At 35.1% G+C, this 22,679-nt stretch overlaps 2 protein-coding genes, 1 long non-coding RNA gene and 1 pseudogene across 7 annotated transcripts; 2 read left to right on the forward strand and 2 right to left on the reverse strand.

Annotated features, from left to right (window-relative positions):
• The first annotated feature begins 1,040 nt into the window (after nucleotides 1-1,040).
• LOC132168940 (uncharacterized tatC-like protein ymf16) lies at nucleotides 1,041-1,591 on the forward strand (annotated as a pseudogene).
• A 1,326-nt stretch (nucleotides 1,592-2,917) lies between these two features.
• Nucleotides 2,918-6,231, forward strand: LOC132171099 (uncharacterized). Of its 4 annotated transcripts, none has more exons than XR_009439008.1 (4): nucleotides 2,918-3,129; nucleotides 3,495-3,600; nucleotides 3,717-5,978; nucleotides 6,068-6,231. It is a non-coding gene; the product is annotated as an uncharacterized LOC132171099 (long non-coding RNA). The 4 variants fall into 4 exon arrangements; XR_009439009.1 differs by having other exon boundaries at nucleotides 2,919-3,129; nucleotides 3,717-3,781; nucleotides 4,312-6,231; XR_009439006.1 differs by having other exon boundaries at nucleotides 2,923-3,129; nucleotides 3,717-6,231.
• Nucleotides 6,232-8,222: 1,991 nt separating this feature from the next.
• Nucleotides 8,223-13,761, reverse strand: LOC132172238 (alpha-crystallin domain-containing protein 22.3-like). Of its 2 annotated transcripts, none has more exons than XM_059583703.1 (3): nucleotides 13,602-13,761; nucleotides 9,254-9,579; nucleotides 8,223-8,839 (listed from the first exon to the last, which is right to left on the reverse strand). In XM_059583703.1, exons 1-3 carry the CDS (start codon nucleotides 13,616-13,618, stop codon nucleotides 8,604-8,606), a joined length of 579 nt encoding a protein of 192 aa, XP_059439686.1. In that variant the 5' UTR covers nucleotides 13,619-13,761; the 3' UTR covers nucleotides 8,223-8,603. The 2 variants fall into 2 exon arrangements, with proteins under 2 accessions (XP_059439686.1, XP_059439687.1); XM_059583704.1 differs by having other exon boundaries at nucleotides 8,225-8,839; nucleotides 9,272-9,579.
• Nucleotides 13,762-19,982: 6,221 nt separating this feature from the next.
• On the reverse strand, nucleotides 19,983-22,073 carry LOC132168942 (uncharacterized). The gene is made up of 2 exons (XM_059580039.1): nucleotides 21,988-22,073; nucleotides 19,983-21,597 (listed from the first exon to the last, which is right to left on the reverse strand). The coding sequence occupies exon 2, from the start codon at nucleotides 21,537-21,539 to the stop codon at nucleotides 19,983-19,985; it is 1,557 nt and encodes a 518-aa protein (XP_059436022.1). The 5' UTR covers nucleotides 21,540-21,597; nucleotides 21,988-22,073.
• Between the last annotated feature and the right edge of the window lie 606 nt (nucleotides 22,074-22,679).

Raw genomic sequence — 22,679 nt, forward strand, 5'->3', positions numbered from 1 at the left:
GGGAAATTGCTCAATTATCACTTATGATCAGATCCAACATGCCACATAGACTATAGTCTATAGTGTTGGTTCTCACATCGTAACAGGGCAAGGACTAAATTCAATAACTCATTTTTATGAGCACCAGCGTAATGCCGCAAAGACTAAGATCATTGGGTTTTATTTTGTCTTATACATATATATGAGTTTGTCTCTTGAAAATGGTTTTCTTTCTTTACTCTCTTGAAGGTCTTTTTTCTCTATTAGGGTGCTTAAACAATAACCCCCAAAACCTGCTTGCTTAGAGAATCAAATTGTTGCTATCCACCTTTTTTTTTTTCTAAATTTTTTTTTTTTGGAAAACTTCACAAATGACTCCTGAATTACCGCACATTTTGAGAAGATCTCTTTAAATTTCAAAAACTCTCAATTTTACTTCATGAACTTTTAATTTTATGCAATTTACCAAATCCATCAATTTTTGCAGTTAAAACCCCTAAAAAGACAAAATTGCCATTCGATTTTCTTTTTTAAAAAAAAAAATTGAAAAAAATGGTCACAAGGTGGTTCAATAGTGGGTCACCTTGTATTTTTGTTTTTTTGATAATAATTTTTTTTTAAAAAAAAATTATTTTGAAATTAAAGATAAATTTAGAATTTTATAAAAAGGTCAGGGGTATAATGGTCATTGTATCACTTTTAACATTTAAAAACTAACGGAGGGGTTTAAATTGACTGTAATTGAAAGTTGAGAGGTTAAAATAGAGAGCTTTTTAACTTTGGGTGATCTTCTTAAAACGCACAGTAGTTTAGGGGTTTAAAGTGAAGTTTCCCATTAATTTTATGACCAATAGAAATGGAAACTCTTTTGTTATATTCCCTATACCCAAAAAAATTTATTTGGTATATCCTCACACGAATTATGTACACAATGAGGATAACAATCATTGATAAAGTTTGGGTACCAAGCTATCTTATCAATATATTTACAAAAAGGCCTTCGATGTAGTGATGAAATTGTGATACATAATCAATCCTATTTGTTTTTGTTTATTACTAAAATGAAGTATATACCTTATGAATTTAGTTTTGCATTGAAAACTATTATAGGAGAAGTTGGAATCCATTCCATTCGGATATTGATCGGTCTTAGTTTGACATGGTTTATGCGTTTCTATTACCCATAAGAGTTATATCTCCATTAGCTAAACCCTTTCTTACCCTACCCTTTGGACTCGTATTTTGTTTGTACACATTTAACGAAGGCGTTCCCGACATATGTTGCAACGTCTTCAATAGCATGCTCTTACTTCGTATTTCTCTTAATAAGTCATTAAATTTGGTGCTTCTTGATCCCGAGTTGCTATGGGGAACAAATGATGAAATACAATAGATTTTTCTATTTAAGTTGTTCTCGCTTTTCCTTATTTTAGTTCTTAACTCTCCCCTCCCTTGGGTAGTTCTGTTTGGCACTTTTTATACTTCGTGGGTGCAACATCAACAAATTCGGTTGTGATCAAGTTACAACTTAAGATCTATGACCATATCATGTTAATTGTTCGTATTTCGTCAATCGGCATGCTCCGAGGTACTTATAATCATGATCCGTTAGCCAGAACCAAGGGATTTCCACACAAATAATCTTATTGGAAAATAATATTTTTTTTTTCATTTGCAAGTGAAAAATATTAAGACCATGTATGAGGTTATAAATACTTGGAGAATGGTACCTTTAGAAAGGGGAAAAAGAGGACTTTTTAGCTACTTTTAGGGTTTTAGAGTCATGGCTTCTGGATAAAATCATAAAATCATGTCTATTATCTATGGTCAGAAGTTTTTACAAGAGTTATTAAGTAGAAACTCTTTACAGAAATATATGATACATAGTAAAATATTACCAAATATATATTTCAAAACTGTAAAGTAGAACATTTGAAGACCTTAAATTACTCACAAGTCTTGTCTCAAAAACTAATTACGAAATTTCCTATTTACTATGTAAATTGTTCTAAACCTCTTCTTCTATTACATGCTTCTGACCTTTTTAACACAATTACGGTTTTGTAAATGTTTTTTTTTTTCGTTGAACGCATAAAAAATGATTTATCTAAAAATATTTTTTGATATTTGGCCTGTACGAAAAATAAATGACAGTGAAAAACAGCTAGCGACTCCAGCAATCTCCAATGAGGTCCCGCGAACTCTAACAATTTGAGAAAGAGAAGCTTAAACTTAAAAAATGGTTTACGATTTAAAAAAAAAAAAAGAAAAATTGTTTTATGAAAATTAAATAAACTTTTTTCAATCAAATCAAAAATATTTTTAATTTGATTATTATTTTCTATCACACTAAATACCAAAAATACCAAATTTATTTATAAAAATCATTTTAAGCTGAAATAAATGGAGCCTAATTATTTTCCTAATTAGCAATTTTTTTTAAAATTTTTTGTAGCCATTGAAATTCATCTTTGTGGATGTTGGTGCTTGACTGTATAAATATTTTTCTCTCTCTTCAAGTCAGTTGCCTTGGCTTTATACTTTTTTCTCCGCTTTCTCTTCAACCCCAAAGTTGCTAAAAATGTCCGTTATTATCTTAATCTTGTGATGAAATTACGGTCTGCCCCCTCTCCCTCCCACGCGTTGTCCTTCAAATTTGTATCATTTTGTCATCCAACTTACTTGGGGCGTACACGTGGCGATGAGTAGGGTCAAGATGGGTCCTTAATAATTGCCCTCTGGGGCTGCTGGTGCATTAATCCTTGTAATCGAGAACTGGAGAGTTTGTCATTAAGAGAATAACTTCAGCTCCACGAATGAAATGACAGCTGGGCTCCATCCGAATCGCATAAATAATAAAGAAAATGTAAAAACTATAATTTATCAAAATACTTGAATTAATAAACTTGGTCATACGTACATAAATATCTGTCTCACTCTCTCTCTGAATCCCATCGCCAGCTGGATGATGTACGGGTATTTGTAAAAGGGCAAAAGAAATCTGGATTCAGTCAAGTTCAGTAAAATCAAAAAGTTTTACCAAGGCTTGAGTTCCAGTTCCATGGCTGTTTTATTATTTCGAGGTTCTCTCTCTGCTCTCCCTCCCTCGCTTTCTGCTCCTCAAACGGCGTGAAAAGAAAACCCACAAAGGTTTGTTTCTTTAAGCTTAAAACTCTGTCGTTTTGGTTAAAATATGCACAGTAGCCGGATCCATTCTTTTCTACAGTCTACCTTTTTGTTTTGTTTGGGTCTTTTCTGTTCGACCTGTATTTTTTTTTTTTTTTTTTTTCACTTTTTGGCTATGTTTGTTAAAAAACTTAAAAATAAAGTGAACAGAAGCTATTAGGTTCAGATTGATGTGAGAAAAAAATAAAAATATTTTATATGAATTTTTTTTAAAAAAAATATTTTACAGTAAGTTTTTTATTTAAATGTTTTCGGTATATTTTCCTACGCGATGATCTTTCAATATAATGACCTGATTTTTTTCTGATTTACCCATTTTATATTTTCAGAATTTAAGCGCGACTGGAGGGGTGTGAAAGTCGAGAACTTTTTTATTTTTGAGCAGGGCTGTGAAAGTCCAGATCACTTAGCCCGAAGAAACGCAGGTCTGAAATGGTAGTCCTGCTACGAGTTTAAAGATGATCGCTCTTTTTTTTTCTGCGTATATTCTCATTGTAGTTTCCAGTTCTCTCTTTCTTCCTTTGGGGTTTTGAGTTTTTGTCTAATTGCAGGAAAAAAAAAATTGAAACAAGAATGGATGTGAAGAATCAGTGAGCAAAGTTGAGGGCTGCTAGAGGTAACAGATAACAATCTTTCATAATATGAAGTATTGTAGAATACAATAGTCTGTTTCTTCCATCTTCCATTTTATTCCTACCATGAAATAAACCCGAACCATAACAATATTTCAACAGCTCCCTCTCGTTAATGTAGTAACCCAGTTGAGAACAAAGCAAAAAGACGTCTCAGACTTCTTTACTTTCAAGATGTTTATAACTTAGCTATATAGAACAATAAATCTTTGACTGCATTGCTGTAAGGTTTCTAGGAGTGGGTGCAAGGCATCCTTCCATTCATATAAACTCCCAGTGTTTAATGCCTTAGAAACCCTCACAAGTGCAAGACGCAAACCTGCACACTCTCTAGCTACCTCAGTTGTTGTGCATCGCAAATTGGGGTCTTTAACACAATCACCCGCCTTCTTCTCAAATAAACTCCCTGCTTCTTCTTCGAGCAAAACTTCAAGTCCAAAATCTTTTTGGGTGCACATTTCAGAACATTATACATATCGATCTCTAGATGTCAGTAATACTTTGCATCCCTCAGAAGGAATTCCTATGTCCAAATTGAGACTCTTCCATATGTCATCAAGGACAACAAGTATCATCTTCTTGTCTTTTGATTTTGTCAACCTCTTCTGTAGACGACTTGCTCTCCCGGGTATAGTCACCTCATCAAACTTTGTTTTACTACAGCAAAAACTTTGTTGTAGTAACACGAGGAACATAGCCACTATCCGACTGGTAGATTAGGAGTGTGAAGAACCAGGTAGCGAAGTTGCGGTCTAAAAGAGATAACGTGCAACATTTGGTTGATATTGCTATAAGAAACGACGACACAATTGAAGCTCATGTTATCACGTGTATGACAAAGGTGGATAAGACTACAGAAGAGGCCAGAAAATTTCTTGAAGATGAAGAAAGAGCAAACACGAGGTGTTCTAATGGGGCATGCCTAAACTTGATGCTGCGGCATCCACTAATCCGAAAAGCGAAGAAGATAGTGAAAGTTATTGGTGAAGTCCTCGAAAATGGCAGCAATTATGAGTCTTATGACATAGTTTCATACTGTCCTGCTCCAGAGGGGATAGTGACTGCAGGATGCATGGATTGCGTGGACTTTGAATCAAAAATGTCAATTGTTAAAAGACTTATGGAGGCACTGAGTGATTATAAGATCCACATGATTGTGGTGTGGGGATGGCTGGTGTGGGAAAGACTACTCTGGTGAGAGAAGTTGCCAATTAAGCAATGGAAGAAAAGTTATTCGATGAGGTGTCTATTGCAAATGTGACACAGAGCCCTAACCTTCCACGAATTCAAGGAGAAATAGCCAAAGTGCTAGGTCTAAAGTTTGATGAGGTGACTGTACCTGGAGAGCAAGTCGTCTACATAAGAGGTTGACAAAAACAAAAGACAAGAAGATGTTACTTGTTGTGCTTGATGACATATGGAAGAGTCTCAATTTGGAGGACATAGGAATTCCTTCTGAGAGATGCAAAGTATTACTGATATCTAGAAATCGATATATATTATGTTTTGAAATGTGCACCCAAAAAGATTTTGGACTTGAAGTTTTACTTGAAGAAGAAGCATGGAGTTTATTTGAGAAGATGACGGGTGATTGTGTTAAAGACCCCAATTTGCGATGCACAACAACTGAGGTAGCTAGAGAGTGTGCAGGTTTGCGTCTTACACTTGTGAGGGTTTCTAAGGCATTAAACACTGGGAGTTTAAATGAATGGAAGGATGCCTTGCACCCACTCCTAGAAACCTTACAGCAATGCAGTCAAAGATTTATTGTTCTATATAGCTGAGTTATAAACATCTTGAAAGTAAAGAAGTCTGAGACGTCTTTTTGCTTTGTTCTCAACTGGGTTACTACATTAACGAGAGGGAGCTGTTAAAATATTGTTATGGTTGGAGTTTATTTCATGGTATCAATACAATGGAAGATGCAAGAAACAGATTATCTACAATACTTCTTATTCTAAAAGACTGTTTGTCTATGTGGTGTGAGAGCTTGGAAAGCCCCATTCCAGGTGCTGAGGATGACACTTTCCTGCACTTCAGGAATTTATGTATAATGATGATGGGTTGCAGAAAATTGTTTTGAGGAATCAAAACTCGAGTGTTTTTGTGAGGTTTTGATGGGTGATGAGGGACTTCATGATGAGGTCAAGGTCCAAGAAGTACCTCATCACCCATCACAAGGTCTGCATCTTTCTCTCTCTCTCTGATATGTGCTTGTTTGTATATTGAAATTGCAATTTATTTTTTTTCTCTGTTTTCCTATTTGTTAGGAAGAGATGGAGAAGAAGGGTCAGAGGTGGAACCAGAGCAAACATTGGGGTGGCAAATTTAAGGGCGGCTGTTTACCATCACCAATTTTCTTGATCTGTGTCATTAGCTGACAGACTGTCATGATCTTGTTAATAAATTTCAGATATCTTGGTTGGCTGGTTTATATATATTTTTTTCTGAAATTCCCGTTTTATGTGCTTCCATATAATGATTATTGTTTTTGTTATAAATAGTTGATTGCTTATGGGTTCTTTCCGTCCTTGTCATAGAAACTGGTTGCCTTCAATATTTGGTTATGGCGCCTGGCAAAACCTATGCCTTCTTTTTGTTAGATGCATGTGGTTATTCCTTCCTTTTATCGGTCTCTTTCTCCGACATTTATGAGGTCAATGTGGAATTGCTTGGGTTTTTCCCCACAGGTTATTCCTTTGCTGATAATTAGAAGATTCATTTCGACTCAAATGATGTCAATATGTTTACTTTCATCACTGTCAACCTATATCCCCATTTGAGGCTTTTGAGTAAGGTATTGATTAGGGTGCAACTTGCTGCTTGGTCTTTTAGGGAAGTGGTTCTTCTATCCCCTTCAGGATCACTAGACCAAAGAGGAGAATACATGCGAGAAACTGCTGTTACGCCCATAAATATTTCTTGCCTCGTAGGTGGTAGTTTTTTTTTTTTTTTTTGATAAGTAAGAGTCAATCTTATTGAAAGCGTAAAGGTGCTCCCAAGTACGCCAAAAGTATATAAAAGGATCACTTAGCTAGAAAGGGAAAAGTGAGCAAGAAAATCATCGTAACTAATCGACACCGGAAAAACATGTGCAATAGTACTAAGGTACGAAGTATGAAAGCAAGAGGATAATATGTCTTCCAATCACCTCCTCTAAGTTCTCAAAACACCTATTATTTCTCTCTCTCCATAAACACCAAAAAAAGCAAGTAGACACCATCTTCCAAACTGCGGCATTCCCCTCCTCCTTGAAGACCACCAACAAGCGAGTAAGTTAGAAATTTGTCTCGGCATCACCCAAGACAACCCAAACCAACCAAAAAAGGCACTCCACAAAGCATATGCTACCTTGCAATGAAAGAGAAGATGATCCACTGTCTCCTCACTCCTCTTGCATATATATCTGTTTATCACAATCACATGTCACTTCCTGAGATTATTTAGGGTCAAAATTTTGCCCAAAGCCGCTGACCAGACAAAGAAGATCGCCCTTAGAGGCGCTTGTGTTTGCCACACACTCTTCCAAGGGAATCGCCTCCCTTTAGTACGTGCCAAGGAAGCGTACTAGTTTATCACTCTTTAAAAGAACTAATATCATTTTTTTTTTTTTACCAATTAAAACGTGGTGAAGATTCAATGGCTGATGTTAACCACATTGGGTGAAGTCTGAAGATGATGCGTAAAGGCTTTTTGTATCCTTTATAACAATTGTCAAAGGTTTGATGGAAGTGCGAAGATGATGCTGTTTGAGATGCAAGAAACTCTGAATTGGTGAGTACCCTCAGGGGAAAATAAAGTGAAGTAACAAGCTTGAATCAGATTTGAGTTTCAAGAACAGAGCTCATATTGAGGGTACTCATCAATTTGCAAGATTTAGCAATTCAGGCATTCAGCATTCAAGTGATTGATTGCCTTCGATTTTGCTCATGAGATGCTCATCTACATAGGTTTGCCACTTTTCCACACAACACTAAATTGAGAGGTGGAAGGTAGTATGCTCAGCTACAGTGCCAAAACATGTTTTGCTATTTTGTAAAAAAAAAAAAAAAAAAAAAAACTGCGATTCTCTAACACCCTCCCACAAACCAAAAATGAGAGATAGTATGACCCTTTGTGAAAATGTCAGTGAGCTGATCAAAACTCGAGTAGAGATATATTGCATTCGGATGTCCTTGTTAGTCACCTTCTCACGGATGAAATGAAACTCAACCTGAATATGCTTGGTTGGAGCATGAAACAGAGGATTAGATGCCAAGGCAATAATTCCCACATTGTCACCCATAACATAGGAGGTGTAGCTAATTGTACATCAAGGTCGAAGTTGCACTTGTCACAATTTGATTTTCCATTGCAGCCACCGCATTTGGTTGTGCCCACCACATATGCACATCCCCGCCACTTGTTAGAGGAGAACAATAGAATGTTTTGGGTGCAATGGGTGAAAGAAAAGTAACCATCAACTTTCCATACCTTTGATTTTAGAATTGAACATGTTTTCACAAATACCAAGACTAAATTCTTACGAATGGGTCTACAAGAGAATTGAGTATTTCCTAAAAGTAGCAACACTTACTAATTCTAAAATTTATCAGAAATATAGCATAGACTTGACTTAACTAAACAGGGTCTCAAAATGCTGCACAAATCGCATTGTCATTCACCTCTATCTAGGAACATATATCTGCAAAGTCGCAGGTAAATGGCACTCTGAACCACATTCTTTCTAAAGCTCGTCCTGTCCTTGTTAAGCTCTCAACTAAAATTAAATCAGTCCATGCTCACCAAAAATGTAAGGCATGTTCGTCACCATTTCTTCACAATACCTTCCAAAATCCCATCAACTCCAAAAGAACCAGAAAATTGTTGCTGGTCAACTGGACCTGGCAGCTGGAATGAGATAGAGAAGTGCCCCGGTGGGCACAGGTTTTGAGTGTGCATCTGAAAGATTTGGGAGTTTTTGCATACTATTTTTTCACCAGTCGTCGTTACTCCCTTTATTACTACTTTTCCATCAGGTTCAACATCACAACGGAAACCATCTGCAGTCAAGATGACAACAAGGCTCAGTAAATGTTGAAAGATGAATATTAGAAGCTGGCGGTATAATGGGATAACACGACCATGATTCTCGTAGTGTATGAAATTCAATGTTCATAACAAGTAAATTAGCTAATTCTAGAAAGTTTAGAAGTGAAGGATTACAGAGAACAGATGTAAGATCAATTCCATTTCGCAGTGATTTGAAAGAAAACCCAGGTCAAGAGTTGCACTTGACCTAATGCCTAATTCACATGAATCAACAATAATTTCCCTCATATGTTATAAAATAACCAGAAAAGGACAAACTAACTACTAAAGTTCCCGCAAACATAATTTAGAAATAAAATTTGTTCCTAAGAATATTTAACTAGCAAGTAAAATGATTGTGAGTTCAATAGTTGATCAAACTGTACCATGTGAATGAAACTTACTCTCATCCCTTGCTACCCCTGGCAGGGAGACACGAAAAAAGTAAGAATCTTTGGATTCACCGATGTCCATTAGTCCTATAACTGGTCCAATCTTTCCCATAGCTGCACTCCCAGTCAATGCAACCCCAACTCTGGTGGCAACTTTTTCCAAAGTCTCAGTGTACCTTTTAGTTGGTGACGATGCAGTATAGCTATGTGGTGTAGGCGGACCAATGTATGGCACACTATTGAGTGGTGCCACAGCCAGAATGGCTTGCTGAGGATTTATAGGCTCTGGTCCATTATTTTCTTTTCTTGATTTCCCATACCTAGAAGAAAATATTTAATCCATCAGGGATTGCAAATAATGTGTAATATGTTCCCTAAGAAAAATGTAGCACCATGTAGACCAAACATTTTGACTCTGCATTAGTAATTTCAAAATTCAACTAAAAAAACGAAAGATAAAATATCGTGCTTCCTTCATATCAAGATGTGCATATCCCATGAATTCTCTAGTACTAGTTCTGGAAAGAAGTTAAAACATAGGAATTACGTTTTGATGTGCATCATTATTCATTCTCCCTACCTAAATTTTGTGATTATCATTTCATCGACTCTCAAAGTTGGAATTACCAACTTGTAAGAAACAAAATTGTACCATAATTTAACTATGCATCATCCCTGGCTAATTCCTCTCCAATACACCCAAAAATTCTTTTAGTCGCATTGAACATTTTAACCTTGGCACCTTGAAATAAACACCAATGGCTGAAAATATGCTATACCAAAAATTAGTTCCTAAACATGATATGTATGCAATAAGCTTGCTGGTTTAATATGAACAATAAAAGTCATGATTTTCGCTCAAATAAATCTTGTGCAAAACTGCATCCCACTATCAGCACTTGTAACTGAGTTAATTTTTTTTTTTTCTTCCTTTCATTACTAATAGAAGTGTTAAATCATCACTTATACAAAAAGTTTAAGCGTATAGAAAATGGTGAATTTAATTATCTTATTAGTATTCTAGCACTACCTTTTCCGTGTGACCTCAATCTCCCCTTCAATAAATAAGGTCTAACATGTAAAATATTTAATGTAAATGAAGGGTAAATGGAGAAGTTAGAGTTTGAATTTAAGACCTTTGTTCGGACATCATGGTAAATCACTACTTATCTTAAAATGGTAAATTTAATAATTATAATTAATATTTTAGAAATAAGAAATCACCTTAAAGAGTTGGACTGGCATATTTAGCTAAAAGTACTAGTTTTCTATTTAACTAAAAATCCCAGTTCGTAAAAAAGAAAATATATCACCATATAAGTAATTTAAGTAATTTTTTTCCTTTCTTGATTTATAGAATATATCACCATATAAGTGTTGAAGAAGACTACCCAAGGTTCAATCCTGTGTGATGCACCCCGATCCTTGCCCCCCCTCCCTCATAAACAACTGAATAAACTTTCACTTTGTGGTGGGGTTGGGGGTGGAAGATTTACAAGGACTATCACAACAAAATACTTGGAAAAAAGCAGATAAAAATATCCAAAATAGAAAAATCATGAACAGGTTAGTGCAGCATCTTTTTATTCATCTTCATCTTCTTCTTGGCTAGTGACAACCAAAAATTTCATTACAGCTGAGATATACTTTCCTTGGGGCAAACGATTTCCAAGTATATCTAACACAGACATAGAAGTGTTATAGAGCTAAAATCTATAAGCTTGACTCTTATATAGCTCACGTTATCAAGACACAATTTTCTAACCACCTTCATTTACTATGTCCTCACCCAATTATTTATTTTCCATTTATTTGTTTTCCCCTTCCCCTATTCATCATTGAGATAAAATATTATTGGTATTACTAAAACAAAAGTGCCAGTTTCATTTAATGAATACTACGAGAGCTTCCTTATTTCATAGGACAGATAAGCTTCCTCATTTAATAGAACAATAGGCATCCCACTAAAGAAGTTGACACTCTCATTTGAAGCAGAAGGGTATATGTGCCAATGATGCATGTCCAGGAAGTCAAAGGCAAGAGTATGTAAGTGTGTGAGTGCATGCGTGTGTTCACACGCATGTCCACACATGCTGTAAGGATAAATATAATGACTACCAGACCTTAGAGCTAGCGAATATACCTCCCAGGATGTAATTCTTTTTCAACCTCTAAGATGGAGCTGGAGCCTTTCTACTTCTACCAAAGGCAACTAGTGCGTTCTTCTTCAAGGTTTGACTTCAAACATACTGTTTTAACAATATCCTTAAAAAACAAATACTCGCCTGCATATTGAATATTCTAAGGCCATGGAAGCTACTCATAATTGCAAATAAGTCCTTGATTGGCAATTTCCTAATAAGTTATCATATCAAATTGATGGCCATGCAAGTTAGTGGACTCCACCTCCTACAAACCATTGTGAACGAAAGAAACCATATATATACAGGGCAACATACAATGTCAAAACTCAAAGTAATACCACCATTGGCTTATTCTTTAGGCCCCACACCTTGATTATAATGACATACAGAAAATACATTGTAATTGAAGCAGCCATGCCACTTTAGATGCAATGAAAAATCATACCATGTATTTAGTTGTGCATTGAGACCAGCTGAAATGGCAACAAGGAGATGGTATGGTGATAGCAAGTAGCAGGGTAATCTGATTCAAAACTAAGGTGCATGGAATCCATGAAATGGAGAGGTTCTTGATATGAACCCCTTCCCTTAACACCTAAGGCAGTGAAATCTCTATAGACCACCAAATACATACAAACATCCATTTACAGTTAAAAGTTGATCGTTGGTGTCATCTAAGCTAACAGGAAAATAATGAAGTTATTACAGATCCATCTATGGCCATGCGGAATTAGACCATATATTATTATTATTATTATTATTGGCCTGAAAACTACACAATGTTGGAAGCCAACAAACCACACAACATTACCCTACATCCACGACTGCACAGTGGTTAGCCTTCAAAACATTGCTCAATGTAGTGGTCCAGCAACAAGGAAGCTAAAGCTTGAACCATATATTTTGGATGATCCGGCACTTCTGGTTGATTTTAAACCTATTGATTATGAGTATGGTCCACAAGTGTTTACAAAGTGGCAATAAATTTCCACACCATGTAGCCTTGTGTTATGCTTTCATCGACATAGAACATATGAAGTGGGACCGACCTTGGGGGGGAGGGTGAAGAGTGAGAGAACCTTAAATGAAGAGGGCCATACAAAAACTAGTACATAATCAGACTTCCTCATTTGGTTCAGGTCTCCTAAACTGGTTTTTACAAACACACTTTCCAAAATTAAAATGATGAAAATCTGACAATACAAAAGGCAAATATTTATCGGTGCATTTGGTGACAAAAATAATAAACCGTATTATGTTTCCAAAAACTAAAGAATTGAAAATGGTATGAAGTTCTTACCAGTGCAAAAAACAAATTCCAATTGGCTCGTTTGGTCACAAAACAACAGCCAATTCAATTTTTGGAAACCCGGCAAAAAAATGAAAATGACAATGCAAATAATATACTGATTGGTCCATTTGGTGACAAAAGCAACACTTTATGCTTCCAATCATGGGAAATGCATATTTATTGGTCCACTCGGTGCCAAAAACAAATACAAGCATTTCCTATGTTTCCATGAACAGAAAACTTCAAAAGTACTCAGGAAACCCATTTGGTAGGACATCTTGAAAAACTGTTTCCAAACTAATTTTCTAAGCTACTGGTAATTTTCAGGATATTTCACGATTGTAGTTCTCTCGCATGAGTGCTTGTCGTGACACATTAACCACTGCATGAGACCCCCAAACATTTACAAAACAAATTCATTTCCACCTGGTATAAAGGATTCTTCATTAAAAATCCTTCACACTAATAAACAATCCCTAAATACTCCCCGAAATTGGTCACTTTTGCATAACTCTGAAAAAATAAGTTTCCAAAATCAATCAGCCGAAAAAACTTATGGCATCATTTCCTTATCCCCTTTAGAGAAACAACACCAACTAATTCCTTAATCTTTTCGATTAAGTACAATTCCTTGCAAATTGCTCGATATAATCAACATCGACATTAATAATGGTAATAATAAATAACAATAACACAAACAATTTTTAAGAAAAAAATGTCATGAATATCACAAAGCGTGCATTTAAACAAGAAGACTTACCTATAAAACAACCCCAAATTACAAATAACATAACTGGGCATTCAAAAGCATATGCATTTATCCATGTCTATGTATGTCAGTGTAAATATCTGCATTTTTGCACGCGTGTACGAAATTATACATTTGTTCATGTATATATGTACTTACCTGAGAGGGGAAGCCATTGGAGATGCACGGAACAGAGTTTGCTTGTTGCAGCGTCGAGCTTTTTGGGGGGTTTTTGTAAGAAATTCAAGTGGGTTTTGCTTTTTCTCAAGGTCTTCCTAATGGATGCAGTTTGGGGTAGAAGTGATTTGGTGCCACTGTGGCTCGGTGCTCCTGGGGTTCAAAGACGTGCAACAGGTGCTCAAGTTTTAGGAAAAACAAAAACAAAATTAAAAAAAAAAAAAAAAAATCAGGAATGAAAATATTAGAAAATAAAAAATAATTTATTCCTTCTAATTAACAAGCAAATTGTGAATTTTCTTTTTATGGAACTTAACAATTTGTGAAATGTCTCTCTCAAATTATCATTGTGGTTGCAATATCTCTTTTTTGTAAACAAAAAATGATAAAACTACTCTTTATACAAAATTTTAAAAATAAAATATCCTGGAATTTCATCTTTTTATTTTTCTAAATTTGTTTGCTTTTTATTTTTTATTTTTTGTATAAAAAGAGAGCATTATAACTCAATGATAATTTGGAGCAGGACATTGCATAAATTAAAAAGTTGAAAAGAAAAAAAATTACAAATTACTTGATAACTAAGGGTGAATATATTGAGATCTTAATAATTTTGTTAACGATTCAAACAACAAATATGAAAAAATTAATATAAAATTCACTTACTTAAACTAGTTTTGAATTGTTGTCATAGAGTTGATAATTTTTTATATGACTTATAAACTCGATATGAAATCAACACAAAATTAAAAAATTATGATTTTGTATAATTGAATTATGTTTAATTCGAGCTGAATTAACTCGTTTAATAAACGGATGAATCACAAGTTAATTCCTTTGACTCAATGGTGACCTGTATAATTTGTATAAATTAAACTATTATTTTTACAATAAAAACCAAAATCCTAAAAAAGCTAAAATTCATATGAATTTATTTTTAAAATTTAGAAATTCACACACACACACACACATATATATATATATATATATTTTACATTTAGATTCTTATACATGAAATGGATGAAATAGACCTTGTCTAGGTCAACTCAACACAATTTATTTATTGAATGGGTTATGCAAGTTGGGTCGGGTCAACCTAAGACGGTCTATTTATTAAACGGTTTAGCAAGTCATGTCGTGTCACCGGCTAATTTAAATATGTAGAGTGCGTTTTTGACATTTCGTAGACAAAAAAGTATGATTTTACACCAAATCAAATAAAATGAGTGTTTGAGATTGTGTTTTTTAAAAAATTGTTATTTGAAAACATAAAAAATTACTACAATTTTGCAAAACATTTAATTATATTTTTAAAAAATCATGTTTTTAAAATCACAAACAGACCCATAATATCACAATTGAAAAATTTAATGCATTTAATTACATATGTTGAATTTGAGCTAATCAATATCAAATTGACGCGCCAACACTAATCATCGACCGATTCCACCCTACTCCGAATTGAAATGGTTTAATACATGGTAGGATCCGGATCCGGATCCGATTATATCAAGTTCTTTCAAAGCTTACGTAATACATCTTCTGTACCGCCAACTATCAGATGTTCATTTCTACAAAACCCTGACGTTTTACTGCAGATGCCCAGCTTTGTCCCATCACCAACAACAAATGCTCAGCTTTGGGAGGGAATCCGGAATCCTATCAAACACATTCCATCCCCAAATCTTGTCCCTCCCTCCGTCTCCGTGGTTACTTTTTGCTTCCCTCCAACCGGAACACCAATCCACCCACGAGAAATAGAAACGCCGTCGTTTAGTTCCCGCCAGTGGTATGAAGTGCATGCTTTTGAATTTCATTTTCGAATGAGTACTTATCCCAGCAGTTTTTCTCTGGTATGCCAGTCCTTGAGAAGTTGTCTTTATACGATTGCAGCTGGGGGGTTCTCAAGGTTGTGCGTCTTTCTGCTCCCAAAGCTTCTTTCTCTGAGCATAATGGGATCTGAGAGGCCAAATTCGAGTTATGGGGATGGTTGCCAGATTATGATTTTTGCTGTCCGACTCAAAAAAATTTATCACACTGGTGTACTGTTCAACGACTATTGATTAAACAAGTCATTCTCACTGGAGAAGGGAGAGATTAATGCTTTCCCTGGTAATACATCAGCTCCAATTGCTCACCGCATGTATAAACTTCTTATAGGGCTCTCCAACGTAAAATTACTAAGACTTTCCAGTGAGGTGGTTGAGGTATGGCCGTTTCTCTCCTTGTAAATTCAAATTTTACATATCAACATAATGGTGGCAAAATTAAGCCTTCCTTGAACTGCTTGCATAAATTAATGTGGTATGATAAAGCTAATGCCATAAAAACGAAAGTTACCATATTACGTTTTCATGCTATTTGAGTTTTGACAAATGTTAGACTAAGCATTCTTGTGGATGAGGAAATGCCATGACACAGAAAGAGTAAAATTATTTGATCAACAATTTACAAACATTTCATTACTTTTTAACTTCTGCTTGAAACCACTGTCTAATGGGCTAATCTAGCCGTTTGGTTCTTAGTAAAAGGTTTGGAAAAGGCTTCCACTCAAGGAGGACATAGTCATTGTGGTAGAGGATCACTTTTGAGAGAAAGATTGTTATAGTATCCACGTGTGGTGGAATCCTACATTGAGTGGTACCAATAGAAGATTTTTTTGATAAGTAAAGTGGTGCCAATAAAAGTAAGTAATTGACATTACATTATCATATCTTTATCAATTACTCTTCTCAAGTTTGTGAGTTTAAACTTTTAGGTTAAGGCGGTCTCCCAACATCTGTATCATGATCTCACTTGAGATATTTCCTCAGGTGTTTCACTCCCTTGTAACAAGCGTCACTCCCATAGAAGATCCTGTAATTTAATGCAACTTCAAAGTACACTTATATTATGGGTTTTCGCTTATGTAAAATTTCGAAGAAGATTGTAGTTTGGTGATTTACCATTCGAAGAAGATTTTAGTTTGGTGATGAGAACTCTGTTTTTGTAATTTTTACGATGCTCACAAATCAATTAATTGGTTGAAAATTGATATATAATCGTGCAATCCTTAACTCAATAAAGATATCGAAGGAGAATATATAATATTCATATATTAATTCATCTTTTTTTAGAAAGTAATGCGACCAAATGGGATTTGTATATGTATAGCATTTGGAAAACCATTGGATAAGTGCTGTTCTGGTGGTCTTCTATTTGAACGATGAAAGTTTCCATATGTTGTTTATGTTCTACTCTTAGGCTATGTGTTATTGATATTAAACACGAAATTATCCCTTTGCTGGGTAAGACTTGACCCTAGTGTTCACCCCGATTCCTTCCAATCTCTGGCTACTAAATCCATATGATTGTACCTAGCTACATTAGTGACTGATTAGATTTTTGTTTAATTCTAAGTTATTCTTCTAGTTGCTCATCTCATAAATATTAATCATGCCCCACCTTGATCCCAACATGCTTTTATAATGTATTTGTCATTTATAGTTGCTTTGTTTTGGAAGCATTTTAATTATGTTGCATTGCTTTATCCTGTTCTTAGATTTTGATAGAAGCAGCAGAACACCTACCCCATATGCCAATGTTCAATAACTTGACGGATTTGGTATTCTTGAAGGGTTTTCCAGTAGATCTTGATTGTGTAGGACTGTTGAGGATATTGCAGAATTCTCCTTGTCTCAAGACTATGAAATTTGTTGAGGTAACTTTATTTGTACTCAAAGTGTATCCGTTCCATCTTATTTCTGATTTATCAGTGTGACTAAACTTTATTTTTGCAATGATACTTTAGGGGATCAGCCTGTCATTGGAATGGGAGAACAGTGATTGGATAATAGACCCACTACCTCCTTGTTTCTTGTCCCATCTGAAGTTGATTGAAGTCAGTGGTTATGAAGGAGATAGGGACGAGCTTTTTGCTGTGAAAATTTTGCTCAAGAATGCCGCTGTTTTGGATGAAATAGCTATATTTTGCTCAGAAGACTTTGCAGGTAACTTAGAGAAGCAAGAGAATCTCTACAACAATTAATAGATATCCCTAAAGGGTCACAAAATTGTAAAATTATTTTTAAATGAGCCTTTCTTGAGCTCTTATTTTAGGAAAAAAAAACCCATGATTCCTCTTCCTTTGAGGATGTAAAAGTATGGCTTGTTAGCCTTTGTACTGTACCTAGGTAACTACTAACTTGCTGTTACATAATGTTGGTTTATGGTGTTTTTGTGATAATTTTTGAATCCTTTAAGCTTACAAGCTGATGCTAATTTTATATGTTCAGTGATTGTTTTTCTATTTCCTGCAGTTTTTCGCTCCGATTTGGTTTTAATTCTGTGTCTTTTGCGATTTTGTCTTTCGTGTGCATTGGTAATTTTATCAGTATTGTTTGGCTAATTCTACTTATCTTTGGTGGATTCATGTCTGTTAGTTCCTTTAAAAAGAGTTGATTTGATACCACATTTGTTGATAATGAAATTTGGCAGTGTGATTTAGAGAGAGTACTATAGCTTGCCGTTGGTTTTGAATATGATGCTCCGAGGATTGATAGGCAATTTATTCTGCATGTTTCCTGCAAGTCTCTCATCTACGAGTTCTCTGACATATATGCAAGGGCCGGTGAAGTTTAAGTTCTTCTTTCTAACATATATGCAAGGGCCGGTGAATGGCAAGAAGTAAAGCTGGCAAGAGAGCTGATGACAAATAGAAGGATTGTAAAAACTCTAGGCATAGTGCAGTTGAACTGAAATTGCTGAGCTTATAATTATATCATCATTCATTTTTAATTTTCTTTCAAATTTATGTTGGATGATTCTTGTTCAAATGGTTGTAGAATTGTATTATTAACTGTACACTGCATATTTTCTCAAGAAAGGTGAAGTTTTTGTCATTAACTCATAATCTAATTGCTTCAAATCGTTAATAAGTTGGATTCACATAATATTAAGCTTTCTTTCTTTCTTTCTATTTTTTTTTTTTTTGGGGGTGTTCAGGGCTCATGGTTCATTCTCTAGGAGTCGGTGTTTCGACAAGCATGAAAACTATAGGAGTTCATGGAATTCAATAGTTTTAGCAGGGAATTATACATTACATGTACAAAAATGACAAAAAATAAGTACCTAAATTGGTGGATTTTTATTTTAAAATTTCTTTAAAGAACACGAATATTAGGCTGTCTTAGAAAAAAGCTACAAAAAAGCATTATCTGTATAGTTATCAAGCTCTTCCTTTATTCAAGGTCTTATAGTTTCAATTAGGAAAAAAAAAAAAAAAAAATGGTCTTATAGTTTCAAAAGTATCAATTTGTTGGGCTGAGGAGGCCGGGAGCCTGTGCAATAATTAATATACCAGCATTATTTCCGTGGATTCCGGACATCAAATCTTTTGGTATCCTTATATTTATTGGACAAATTTTTCTATCAAATTGAGATGTATGAATTTTCTTCAATTTGACCTATAAAATTATCACGTGTTCGTTAACATGAGAGAAGCTCATAGTTTTTAGGGAAAAATATAAAAAAGCCTCCCAAACTACCGGCCGTTTTCGATTTAGCCCCCTAATGTTTCAAAAGTGATAAAGTAGCCTCCCAAACTACCAAACTATTGCATTTTGGCCACTCCATTAATCAAAACCGTCAGTTTGAACGGAAACTGCAAAACGACGTCGTTTTATTGGGGGTCTACTTTATCACTTTCTGAACATTAGGGGGCTAAAATGAAAACGGTTGGTAGTTTGGGGGGCTTTTTTTATATTTTTCTCACGAAAAAAAAAAATTCGTAAAAGGGTATTGTAGTAACTTACCCATAACAAAACGACGTCGTTTTGCAGTTTCCGTCCAAACTGACGGTTTTGACTAACGGAGTGGCCAAAATGCAATAGTTTGGTAGTTTGAGGGGCTACTTTATCACTTTTGGAACATTAAGGGGCTAAATCGAAAACGGCTTGTAGTTTGGGGTGCTTTTTTATATTTTTCCCTAGTTTTTAATAAAAGAAATATATATATATATATATACTTCTTACTTGCTCAAGTGATACATAACAATTTTATAGACTAATTCTATTAAAAAAGTACGTACTTCTTACCTAGTAAAAAACACATGGCAATTTTATAGATTATTTGAAACAAAATCTTTTTTTTTTTTTCTCCTCTTTAAACTAGCATAACAACATACACAAACTGGTGCCAAAACAAAAACAACATACACAACCACAAGGCGCAAGCGGACCAACATAATGTAAATACATAATGAACATGATTATTGAAATGTCAAACAAGCTGTCTTTTAGAACATAATAAACAATCGTGATTTGATTCACAACATGACGATGAAAAACCTTAAACTTGTTTACGTTAATTACGATCTCAGGGCTGTTACAAGGAGGTGGTAGATGCCCATCGTTTCATATATGGAGATTTTCCAAGAATGCATTTCGGATGAGCATAAAAATTGAGATCTTCACAGTAGTAAAACCCATACTTTGGATTTCGTTTTTCTTCGCAAATATCACAATAATAATCATTATCATCAGAATCATCTTCAGCGTTATAACACAATTTGAAGGGTTGTTCAAAGTATCGATATCTCACCCTACGTGGCAGTGTAGCGCATCTTAAATCCAAAGTGAATTCACAATCAATACACTTGAATACTTTTCCTTTATAATCACAACAACTACACTTCTCATTATAGGGTGCCTTTGACAGAATAAGCGGGTGCTCGTGAACATCATGGGTAAAGATGTCTGAGATCAAACTACATTGGACATCTGCATCAAACTCGCATTTCTCACAATTGTAGGTGAAGCGATCACAATCACGACCGCAAAGATTACAATAGAAGACGCCAGAATTATAAGGCGGCTCTGTGAAGAGGGTGAGGAGGTGGGGGTGAAGTGGGTGTCGCTTTTTTCTGGGTAATTCAACACAGGATTTATGAAGAAAAAATCTGCATTGAGCACAACTGTAAAACGGATGAGGGAATATAGGATGCATACACCCATTACATTTTTTGCTGTTCAAAAGCTCCTCTGTAAGCTTTAAGTCATGTTCGTGACTTACATGTTTGATTTCTTCGGCTATTTCAATTCTATCCTCTCCTATCTTCATCTTCTTCACAACATAAGGTAATGAGTCAATGGATTCATCTAGTTCCAAATCTTCGTTTTTAAGCGTACCTGTCGACTCGAGAGGCTGCTTATCTTTAAATTCCAACATAAATGTTTCATCCGTGTCTCCCTCGCGGGTAGCACAATCAAGGTGGGCAACGAAATTGCATTTTGAGCAATGATAAACTTTGTTAGTGTGCACCTTTCTAACACAGAGATGACAAAAGCGACGGTGGGATTGATCTACCTGTAACTCAGAGGAGTTAGTGAGTTTGAGAGCATGGTGGTGACTTGTATGTTTGAGAGTCAATGGTAAGGCAGCACATTTTCGGTGGACCATGAGTGAGCATGTGAGACTGGTACATGCGTAAGAGTACATGTGTTCATCTTTTATACCACATGCATCGCAAGTGAAGGAGAGTGATTTCCGCAGGAGCTTCAATGCGTGGTCGTGAAATTCAGGTTTTAGGGTAAAGGGTATAGAAGCGCATTTAAGATGAAGGTTAAAATTACGGTGAGAACAATTGTAAGAATAGCCCACGACTATATATTTATTGCAGAAATAACATCGCTTAAGAGGATGTGGGATTGTTGGGGTGAGAATAAGAGGATGTTGCGGGTGCAATGGGTGTTGCTGCAACTCTCGGGGTTGTTCGCCACATGATTTGTGGAGGAAGAACTCGCACATTTTGCAACTGTAACCTAAATCCAATATATCTTCGCCGCACCCCTGACAACGAAATATTTTACCTCTAATACTAGCATACGCCACGTAATGATTCAAGTACAACGGATGCTCGTGGAGGAAATGCTGAAGCTCCATGTGTCTTTCTCTCTGTAGCTGTAGCCTGTACTTCTACTTCCACACAAAACTAATATTCCTACAAACAAGTGAACTTTCGAATTAGCGAGACCATCTTTTGTTATAATGAAATTTTTAGATGATCCTCTCCTAAAATAAATAAAAAATTAGTAAGGATCCAAGCAATCTCCCAGTTTTGTTGACGAGAAATGAGGAAAACACTTATTTATGAAGTACTGGACCTTCTAAGACATATTTAAGCTCACAAATGCATCGCAATTTAAGTAAAAAAGAAGAGCCAAGTACAAGACCCTGATCTACAAATACAATCTTTATGAATTGTACTTTCTGAAACACATGTTTCCAGCATACAAAGCTTCATATAATTTTGCTTAAAGAACAGGCAAGGAAAATTAATTATATATATATATATCACACACAAATCACATGATCAGTCATCAATACTCACAGCAAAGAATCTGATTTTGGCTTCAATAGGTGAGATCGGCTAGAAACACATCTCTTACTTCTGTTATTCGGAGGGAAAGACTGAAGAGTTGATGAATGTGAGTTTGCTAAGATCAATTTACAATGTGATATTTATATAATATAATCAATGATAATAAAAAAAAAAAAATAATAAATAAAATAAAAAGAACAAAAAAAAAAGCAAGGACCAACAAAAGAAAAAGAAAAGCGCCTCCATCCGAAAATACTTTACTTATGTTGTTGAACTTTGCATATATGCTTTTGTATTGTATTCAAAACCACTATCAAAAGAGTTAAGACAAACAAGTCCACTAAATTTCAAATGCATGCACCATCCAAACATATTATACTTTAAATTGTTAAACTTTCATATCTGCTTCTGTATCGTGCATGTTCATAACCATCATCATAAAAGGTAAGATGTGCAGATCCTTTAAATTTCAAATGTGCTCTGACGTCATCCGAAAATACTCTGCTTTAAATTGTTAAACTTAAATTTGCATATCTGCTTTTGTATTGCGTAATCACCATCGAAAAAGTTAAGATAAGCAAGTCTTCTAGGTTCCAATTGAGACTCCATTCAAAAATACTTTACCTACATTATAAAACTTTGTATAGTGTTCAAAACCATCATAGAAAAGTTAAAGCATGCTGGTCCTCTAGATTCCAATG

Source organism: Corylus avellana, chromosome ca2 (assembly GCF_901000735.1).
Source record: "Corylus avellana chromosome ca2, CavTom2PMs-1.0".
NCBI classification, from domain to species: Eukaryota; Viridiplantae; Streptophyta; class Magnoliopsida; order Fagales; family Betulaceae; genus Corylus; species Corylus avellana.

Bases quoted from the DNA above. Each gene is read 5' to 3' on its own strand.
- LOC132172238 (XM_059583703.1), bottom strand. The intron at 8,840-9,253 runs GTACAGTTTGAT...TCTTGACTGCAG, and splicing joins GAGTAAGTTTCATTCACATG to ATGGTTTCCGTTGTGATGTT.
- LOC132168942 (XM_059580039.1), bottom strand. From the start codon at position 21,539: ATGGAGCTTCAGCATTTCCTCCACGAGCATCCGTTGTACTTGAATCAT.